The sequence below is a fragment of the Mesitornis unicolor genome, unplaced genomic scaffold (assembly GCF_000695765.1).
Source record: "Mesitornis unicolor isolate BGI_N332 unplaced genomic scaffold, ASM69576v1 scaffold7339, whole genome shotgun sequence".
Lineage (NCBI taxonomy): Eukaryota > Metazoa > Chordata > Aves > Mesitornithiformes > Mesitornithidae > Mesitornis > Mesitornis unicolor.
Window position 1 is genome coordinate 9,668 of NW_010207887.1, and position 9,877 is coordinate 19,544.

A 9,877-nucleotide genomic window follows, 5' to 3' on the forward strand; every position below is an offset into this window, starting at 1 on the left:
GAACAGGAAATGCTGAAAAAGAAGTGGAAAACAACATCATCAAAACAGAATTCAAAACAGACTTCTTGGCGCTGGTGGGAGGACGCATGAAGGCTGGGCCTCCTCCCAACAGGTAAGAGAGATGGTGCAGACGAAGCCTGGGTGCTCTGTGTTCATCATGGGGAGCTGGGATCCACCTGGGCCATATCTGAATCTCCTCAAGCCTGAAACAGAAGCAGCTTTAAAACTTTACAGGAAGCTGCTGTGGGCACTCATTAACTGTGATAACAGCGAGGAAAACTGCTCCTTCCAATGTCTTTGAGCCTAAAAAGATGCATCTGCTTTGTACCAGGAAGCTGGGTGGGACCATTGATGTGATCGGTGGCCAGGCAGGCACGATTAGGAGAGTAGAAGGACGACGACGTGACAAGCACGCCTCCGAGGAAAACCCAATTCAGGTAACTGTTTTCTGCTGTCTTGATACATTCCTGATTTTATTGCACTCCTGAGCAAAGCTCTACATGTTCCTGACCTCCCATGACACTGTTTCTGTCTGCTAAACAATAGGCAGGTCACCAATGCTGGCAAAGCATATGCACGTATCCTTGTGTTTCTTTTTACTTTGAGGTAACATTTAGTCTAAGCATCGTTAGATGCAGTCCACACTTCAGACAGGGTGAGCCTGTGTTTCTGGATCTTGTGCCTTACAAGAAATAGAAGTCCAAGGTCTAAAACTGAACTCGCCACTTTCTTCCAAGCACTCCTAACTCGAACAAAAATAACAAACCCTCAAATACAGAACCTTTTCCCTATCTAGACACAATTCCTGGTTTAGTTTTCACATGTGTTTTTGTGGTGTGTTTATTTCTTTAGTGGTCAGTTTTCAAAATTTTGCTAACAATGCCCAAAAAAAGGTTTGCCTATGTGAAAGAATTTGCTGGGAAATAGTTAAACAGTTGCTGTTCCTCCCACTTACGTTTCCAGGTCATTCTGGTGTCTGCATATCGATCATTCCTTCAGCAGTAGTGAGTATGTGACCTGCCTTTGTCAGGCAGGTGTGGATCCAGTCTTCCTTTGACCTATGTGGGTATGATCTAGAGCAGAATTTGGCCTCTTGCTGCCCGCAGGAAAGATAAATTGGGTTTAAAAAAAAAAAAGCACTGCTGTGTCACCCTCAAATAGGACAGCTGCCTGTTTTGGTGATGTGCTCCTTTTATGCCAGCACAGTGAGGTCCTCACTGCAGAAGCAAAGAGATTAAAATGCTCTCTTCTCATTCCTCTGCCTCCTAAGGTGCTTGGAGACCATGGAAGTAAACCACAGCCACCCCAGCAACCCCAGCAGCCGTCCCAGCCCCAGCAGCCACCCCAGCAGCAGCCGTTCGCACCACCAGCAGGCCCACCACCGCCCCCGCTCGCTGGGCCACCTCCACCGCACTTCCTCCACCCTCCTCCTCCAGTGACATCTGTCCCACCTCCGCTTCATCCTCCAGGTGTGTGCTTGTACAGCAGCACGGGGCAGTCGGAGACTGCAAGTTAGGACAGGAGTAAATCAAAGGTTTCGTTGTTAAATGCTACGTAAGAGTCGAGCAGACAGTTAACAGGTCCTTGGACCTGGCCAGTCTGTTCAGTGCCTCCATCAGCCTATTTAACATTTGCCTTTGAATACTTAAAAAATGGCAGCTGTTCCTTGAAAAAAGCCTAGGCTTTGTTTCAGTGGGAAAGCCTTTGGGCTTTGAAACTTTTTGAACTTTAAGGAAGTTTTAAAAACCCAACCAACAACACACAAGCAAAAGGACACGCTGGTGTCTGCAGGTTCTCCTCTCCAGCTCCTTCAGTTGTTCTGCAGGCCAAATCAATTTCTGTGTTGACACTTGGAAAGAGGAATTCTCCAGTGTGAGAGAGCAGCAGCATTTGAAATGATAATATAAAAGTACAGATGATAGCATTTGTAGGCCAGTTACTGCTTAATGACACCAATTTTTCTGCTGATCTGTTTGCTCAAATATGTGAAATTCATTCAAAAGTGTGCTTTTAGGTTTAGCTTCAGGTACAGAGATGCTGTGCTTTACCAGTTATCCTCACTTGTTTTACTTGCCTGTTTATTTCCATAGGTCTGCCACCACCAGGTCCTATTCCAGGTAGGTGTGAACTTGCTCTTACAGCTGTGATTCTGAACACACGGGTGGCCCTCTCTGAACATTTGGGTTAAGTAACACGAGATGGGATGACACCAAGACCCATTTTAGAGCACAGTTAATTTAAGGCTAATAAACTCCAGTGGAGCATTGAGCTCCAGCTGCTTACCTTATCATCTTAATGCTCTCTTGTTCTGTCTCTGAAGACCGATCTCGAAAGTGAAATGGTGAATTTCAGATGGCAAAAGCCACTTAGTTAGATTTTATATGGTTTAGTTCTGGCATTTGCACAGCAAAAGTCTGAGTGACAAACTCCTGCTTTATGTAGGAATTTGGAGCGTGAGACTGAGCATAACAAATGTGATTTCCTTCAGAAGCCTTTGCTCCCTGATGTGCAGTGCAGATGGTGAATACTAATAACAAACTGTAACAGCCAATCTTGTGCATAAGTTAAGAACCCCGCTAATTCAGAGCTACTGTAAAACTGAGTTTCCTTTGGCTGTAATTTTTTTTTTTCTACTGGAAATGTTGCCTGGCCCAGGGAAAACAAACGCAGCTGTTTGTGTAGCAGGGCATCTGGAGCAATAGGTCTGAAAATCCAGGGCTGATGGTGACCGCGCACATGGGGCCAGGCCACTGCCTCTGTGCTCTACTGAATACTTCACTATAAAGGTCTGCACCCAGAGCACTCGCTTTGACCTCGTTGTGGCATTGGACTTGTCAGCTTTTGTGTCTGTGCTTTTGTATTCGTGCTCTGCCATGGACTTCCACATTGGAAACATGGAAAACCTACACAAGCTGGGCTGTCCCTCAGACTGAGAAAATGCCCGTGCTTGTTAAAATGTTGCTTTTCACACTCCTCTCAATATACAATAATATTGCAGAGCTGGTTTTCATTGTACTAGAAGGATCTTGCTCACAGTAAGTTGGGATTTGGAAGAACCTTCATGCAGCGAAACTGGATGCAAACCGGTCTTGGTTGCAGACACTGCAGCACCCAGTAGCTGGTCGAGTGCATTTAAATTAAAGTTGTTTGGGAGGAGTGAGGTGGAAAAAATGACCAGGCTGTGGCAGAGAACTTCCACTGCAGGTAGCTGGGTTGGAAAGGAAGATGAGGGAGAATACCTGCTAGTTATGATGATGATGATGATTCACCATTAGAGTTTGGTGCTTCTAACAGTAGTACTTTGTGGGACTTGCGCTTGGTGAGCAAGTGTGATTGAAATGCTGTAGGCGTTGCATTTTATTGGATGATTTTGGGAAAAGGAGGGGGTGGGGGGGAAGCATTGGAGAGGGAGAGGTGTCCCCGAAGCCATTTGCAGCTGAGCTGGAGACTTCAGGCTTTCTCCTTTTGCAATGACATGCTTTTAGGGAGGGGTTCTCCTGACCCATTTTAGGTGCTTACTGTAGCAGGTGATGAGTTGTCCCAGGGTTTCATTGACTCTAAAAGGAACCTGGAGCTGCCAGCTTCAATGTAAATGACTGCAGCCAGTGAGATGTCTCCTGTCCTTTGTGTCAGTACAGTTTGCTCCTTTTTTCATTTAATAATAAATAGGAATTTTCGTGCAAAGTCAAGCCAGTGTGTGGCTGCAGTTGTAGCGTGTCTGCATCTCAAGAACCAGACTTTTCTGTGTTCCACAGGACTGCAAGAGTTAATGTTCACTCCTTAATGAATCTTTGTTTATGGTGAATAAGCCAAAATAGAAGGTAGTTCTTCCTTTGTTTTTCTTTCCATACCCCTACAGAACTAACACAGCTGTAGGGTTTTAATTTTGGTAGGAGATACTGCCTTGAAAGAAAATGACTCCATTTCAAACAGGCCCTTGTTTAGAGTAAAAAGATGCTTAAACTGCTTTTAACTGTAAACAGCAACGAAGTGGTGTTTCCCTCATGGCTAGCTGTGAGATCTTTGTGATGATTTGTGCTTCTCTCTCTAGGGTTGTTCCCGCCTCCGCTGGCACCACCACCAGCTCTCCTCATCCCAACCTTGGACGGGTAAGGCCACACCTGGGCTGAGCCGTGGGTGCAGCTCCTCCGCAGCGAGGAGGGGGAAGGACAGGTCCAAAATGAGCACCAGTAATTCTTAGCCTTGGATTGGGGTGGGGGTGAGAGCAGAGCCCGTAGGGAATCCTCTCTGCATTCACCTGCATTTGTCGTGTTCCCAGCGCAGGAAGGAGTCGGTAAAATCTGGGCACGTGCTTAGGTCTAGTGCAGCACAGTCGATAGCGCGTTATGTGTTTCTGATAGTTTGCAGTGCAAAGTGAAAGAGAGACACTGAAACCATGGGGATGTTCCACGGGGCTTCAGAACAAACGGGTAAATTTGCAGCGCAGATGTACCTGGAAGAGCTCCCTGCTGTTAGTAACTCACCTCCTTTTCTCTTCTCCAAAGCCAGCCAGCCAGCTACAATAACAGGCAGCCGCCTCCGTTTGGCTACAACTCTGCAGGTGAGCACTGAAGATCACACAGTCACACTGCTTTTTTCGCTCTTCTCTGGGATTTGGTAGTTTAGGCTTTTCTTACTGCCAGACTTCATGCTTGCTTTAACTTCAGGGTTTTCTTTGTGCCCCATCGTCCCAGTCACCAGACACACACCGAGTTTGACTGCACCATGAGGTGTTTGGAAAGCTGAATATTTTGCAGCAAAGATGAACGCGATTTTGCAGTTGAGCGCTCAGCTCAGTGTTTTCAGTGCAGATACTCAGCAACAGAGGAGCTTCCCCGAGTGCCTCGGCAACCTGTTCTTGTGCTTGTTTGCATACGTACTGTCCACACTCACCCCCACCCTCGGGGACAAGCAGAGCCATCAGTCTCATCTCCCTGAGCTGCTGAATGCCCTCCTCCCCCACTTTATCATCTTTCTCGCCTACGGGCACGTGCAGGCATCCTTTGGTTTTGCAATGGAAGAGGCAGTGCCAGAATTTCGGCAGATTTCCTTCCCTGTTGCAGCCCTGCCAGCAGTGCCCATTTCCTTCGTGACCAGCACTCGCGGTGACACCTCCTCGCTGTGCTGAGCAGAGTCACGGGCAGTATCACGCTGACTCCTCCACAGGAGGTGGTTGGAGAAGCATCTGTGGAGCTGTACCTGCAGAGGGTGTTTTTGGAAAGGGTGGGACAGAGAGGACACTGTTAATGCTCCAGATGAACAAGGATTGTGCCCTCTCGCTGCAGATTCAGGTTTCATCAGCTACCCCCCCATCTCCACGTCCCACACACCCTGGGTGACGACGGTGGACAAGGGCACAAGCAGTTCCAGCAGCAGCCATTGGGAGTACTCGGGCTCCAGGCGCGAGAGGGAGCGGGAGCGAGAGCGGGAGCGAGAGCGGGAGAGAGACCGCGACCGCACTCCCACCACCAGTGAATACAACAAGTGAGTGCTGCATTTTAGCACAGCTGCCCAGTGGGGAGCTCTGGCTTTGCCCTGGAGGTGCTTGGTCAAAGGATGGGGTTGTGGATTATACCAGTTGAATTTTCTGAAATGGAAAAGATAATTTAGATCAGTAACTGGAGGACATACAAGGAGCTAATGTCACTGGCTGATTTCCTGTGGCTGGTTTTTGTGTTCAAATCCAGCAGAACCAGTTACGCTTGCTCTCCCACCTGTAATGTGAGGCCGGTAAATGAAACGGCCCCTCTGTTTGCTTGCTGTTTCACAGCTCAGCGTGAAACATTGGCCAGAGATGCTGCAGCTTCTCAATGCAGCTGACAGATCAAAGGCAAAACCACCTCAGCTCTCCCATGGAGGCTTTCAGGGCAAGCAGAGCCATTCCCCAGGAGTCCGCCCTGAATTGTAAATCCAGAACCAGGCATTTCTGCAAGCAGTGCTGCAGACAACCACCTTGGTGGGATCTGCTGTGATCTCAGGTGATGGCAGTACTGGGAGCACTTGGGCAAGGAGGCTTTCAGCTTCTCAGTGTGTAGCTCCAGAGAGCTGAAGTGATGGCTGGGTGGTGAAGATGCTTTCTGAACCCATCACTTCTTTGTTCTGTCGGTAGAGTTTTGCAGGTTTCGGGCTCAGAAATACTGGTAGTTATTCAAAACACGATCAGAATGCGCATTCCTGGCAGAGTGGGGCTGCCTGCTGGGGAACTTCCTGGTCCAGGGTTGAGCAAATAGGGCAGTTTTCCTCACCTTGTTAACCCTTTAGATTTTGGCTTTCAGAAGTTGAATTGAGATGTAGAGGGAAGGAGAGCATGGGATGTGTCTGAATTTGGGGTACATTGTGCCCAGCCCTGTATGTGGATTAGGTGCCTTGAGCAGATGGGTAAGTGTAAGCAGGAAGACCACCAGCTGTGCTCACAGTTTGAGTTTTCAAACTCGTGGAGAAGAAAATAGTCCCTTAGTCTAACTCAGACAAAAGAACTATGGTTATCTGGGACAGTAGTGTTGTGAGGTGAAGTCCAGCAGCAGGGGAGGCAGGATGACCAGAGGAGCAGGCTTCTGCTGGCTTTGAACATGGCAGTTGGATGTCTTGGACCTATTCCAGAAGGGTTGTGAGGTCAAAAGCCCTGAGGCGTTGGCTACACGCCTGCTGCTAAGACAAAACCAGAGAATAAATTTTGTAAACCCTTTGCCTTGAGAGGCCAGGAGAAAGCTGCAATGTTCGACTGCTTGGGCCTGTGGGCTGGGTAAGAGGCAAATGGAGAAAGTTGTTCCACTGTGGTTAGAAACTGGAATTGGGCTACAGCTTGGGTGCAAGCAGCAGCAGCAGCGGGGTGTTGTTGCAGGGTTTCTCAGGAGCACCGTGAACACCTCAGCCTGCTGATAGAGTAAGAGGTGACAGATTTAGTTGGTGCTGATGGGGTTCTACAGTTCTGTACACAAGGCTCCTGACTTTCAGGTCCACAGGTGCTGTGTTCCTCTGCCTCACTTCTCCTTTCCCTTCTTAAAGCGATGATGAACGATACCGCTACTACAGCCGAGAGCGCAGCTACGACTTCGAGCGCGACTACCGCCGGAGTCGAGATCGCAGCCGGGAGCGAGACGATCGCCACCGAGAGCGCAGGCACAGGGACAAGGAGGAGAGCAGCAAGCATAAGTCTTCGAGACGGTAAGAGCTGCCTGGGGTTGATTGGGGCTGTTGGGAACACACCTCAGCCGCAGACAAGGCTTGATGTTCTCGGAGTGAGCTGTCGCCCTGGGCTGTACCAGCATCCCGTGACCTGCCGATGTCCTGAGATGTGACACCCAGGTGGAGAATGTACTCTGGGGCATGACCCTGGGCAGGAGGCAGAGCTGTCTGACAGGGAGAGGAGTCCTTGATGTTTGTATGTTCTTGGTAAGGCAGCTGAGGGGATGTCGAATCACTGCCAACAAAATTGCAGCACTGAGTGGCACCAGCAAGGTTAACCTGTGCTGAACATCACGTCAGAACAGCATAGCCCCTGCTGCGGAGAAAGTACACGCAGAGTAAAATGCAAAACTGTGCCAGAAGCATTAGCTTTCAGTATTAACATGGTGGTGTGCAGAAGAGGAGAGCTCTCTTCAGCTGTCATCTGAAATTTCCTCTTGGAAAGTGGCTCTGTCAGTTTATGTCCTGGCAATGACTTGAGCAGACTTGCTTGGTTTTTGGTGCTTCTACTTAATACCTTCTCTTAGGTGAGAAAAGCTCTGTAGGCAATCACCCTTATTTTGAAATTTAAGGGTTTAAGGGTTATTTCTCAGCGTCCTCTCCTCAGAATTGAGATGTGGCATTACATACCTGTCCGCATGGGTGGCATTCACCAAAGCAGCATCAGAATCTGCTGCAGAGCTGCGTTTACAGACCTGGGCCACTGCAGGAGGTGGGAACGAGGTGGTTTTTCCTCTGCTTCTTACACCACATGCACTTGCTCTGTCTTGCTCAAGGTGGGAAGTGTTTGTTAGCTAAAGCCAATGGAGGAATACTTCTATTTAAGGCCATTTCAAGTGCGTATCGGAGTCCCAGCTTGAGGCACTTTGAGATTTGAGCCTGTTTAAGGCATTTGCAGGAAGATGAAAGGGTTTCATTGTAGCTTCCAGTTCACTGCAAATTGTCTAGTCTGAAGGAGATCACTGACACTCGTTTAAATATTAGAGGACAGTCGCGTTGTTGGAGCATAAACCACTGCCATGTCCCTGTCCACAGGGTGGCTGAAGGTGTGGAGAGGAGGGGTAGCAGCCTCCTTTTTTTCATTTTAATGACTATGAAACCATTTATTAAGTCAAAAATTATTCGAAGCCAGGAGCTTTACAGCCAGGGCTCAGTGGTTCAGCCAGTTGGGTGTCTCTGCTGCCAAACTGGTCTCCCAGCCGTGCTAAGAATTCGTCTCTATACTTGAGCTGTGTATCTTCCATACATCTTCCTGTAATAAATGTAATCTGCTTTTTCCTGTGCTCTGTTTTAATTCTGCCACCTTCACACCATGGTCAGCTCTAGAAACCACTTGGTTTTAGAACAGAGAGGAGAAACACTTGCATGTTTGAGAAGCAGCAGGAAGTCTCCCAGGATGGGCCATGAACCAGAGTGGTTTCTGTAGCTACACTGAGCCCTTTCTTGCCTCTACTCTGGGTATTTCCCAGGATGTTCAGAAAATTGCAGACACCTCTCAGATTTAGACTCAGCAGCTTCAGTGCTTCACACTGAAGCTTGAGATATGACAAAATTGTTAGAGCTCCCTTAGGAATGAGAAGGAACATGAAAACCATCCAAAAGTTATTCCGACAGCGCTTGCCTGCTCTGCTGCTTGCCTGGGCCATGTGCTGATGCAGTGCGTGCTGTAAAGCACCACCTCCAGCATTTTGCATCACCTGCCCTGGGTTCAGCCACCTGCTGTATCAGATCGTCCCAAATAAACAGCCTTTCAGCAGCACCTTGGTGCCCTCAGCGTTTCTGATCAGTCTCCTGTTTATTCCAGATCTAAGTGCCACGTCCCCACGCACGCCGTGGTCGATGAATTTGGGTCTGCTGTGGTGGTGACGCAGCTCTGATGTGATTTTTCTTCTCTCCTTTCTTTCCTGCCGCAGCAAACAACACGAGAGTGAGGAGGGGGAGAGCCACCGGCGCCACAAGCACAAAAAGAACAAGCGCAGCAAAGAGGAGAAGGAGGCCAGCGAGGACGGCGCGCAGGAGGGAGAGGAGCAGGATGCCAAGGAGTAACCTGACAGCCCTCGGCAGGAACGTCCTCCTGTTGAACCAGCGTGGCATTGGTGATGTGATGGTTTGGGGGTTTGAGTTCCCTTTTTTTTATTATTCTTTTTTCCCAAGGGAAGAGCTGACTCTGGGCGAGCAGTGACGCAGCTGCGGTGGTGTGAGAGCGGAGGCTGCACGTGCAGCTAAACTTTTTTGTTTTCTTTTTTGATACAAGACGAAATACAGCAGTCCAAGTGTACAAAGCACTGAGCTACTCATAAACATCCCTAGGGAGAACTTTGTTGTATCAGATCCTATGGTTTCTGATGGAAGATGGCTTCAGCTGAAACTAGTGCATTTAGGTCATAGTTTTTGGTTTTTTGGTCATCATCATTCCTTTTTGAAAAATAGGACAGTAAACGCAACTTGAAATTTATTGTCCAAAGAAAAGCGTGCTGTAGAGCCTGATAGCCAGCTTAGGGTCTGGCTTCTCGTAGGGAAAAGTCTCATCCCCAGATGAATTAATTTCTAGCTACAGAAATACCTTCAGACCTCTGTGGCCAGCCGGGCAGCATGCGAGGAGGAACTGCATCTGCTGGGGGGTCACGAGGTCCTGCTTGGGTCTGGCGGCTCTGAGGATCCGTCATGTGTTTACACAGGGTGTGCAAAGACT

At 48.5% G+C, this 9,877-nt stretch overlaps 1 protein-coding gene across 1 annotated transcript in view; it reads left to right on the forward strand.

Moving 5' to 3' along the window:
- LOC104546799 (pre-mRNA 3'-end-processing factor FIP1-like) overlaps positions 1–9,231 on the forward strand; it is a gene marked incomplete at its 5' end in the record, with an annotated part of 18,114 nt that extends 8,883 nt beyond the window's left edge. Inside the window, 9 exons of the mRNA XM_010192286.1 lie at positions 3–112; positions 332–437; positions 1,271–1,469; positions 2,091–2,117; positions 4,052–4,109; positions 4,506–4,561; positions 5,286–5,484; positions 7,006–7,164; positions 9,099–9,231. Of these exons, the coding sequence (XP_010190588.1) occupies positions 3–112; positions 332–437; positions 1,271–1,469; positions 2,091–2,117; positions 4,052–4,109; positions 4,506–4,561; positions 5,286–5,484; positions 7,006–7,164; positions 9,099–9,231 (1,047 nt within the window). The remainder of the gene's footprint in view (positions 1–2; positions 113–331; positions 438–1,270; positions 1,470–2,090; positions 2,118–4,051; positions 4,110–4,505; positions 4,562–5,285; positions 5,485–7,005; positions 7,165–9,098) is intronic.
- Positions 9,232–9,877: the final 646 nt, after the last annotated feature.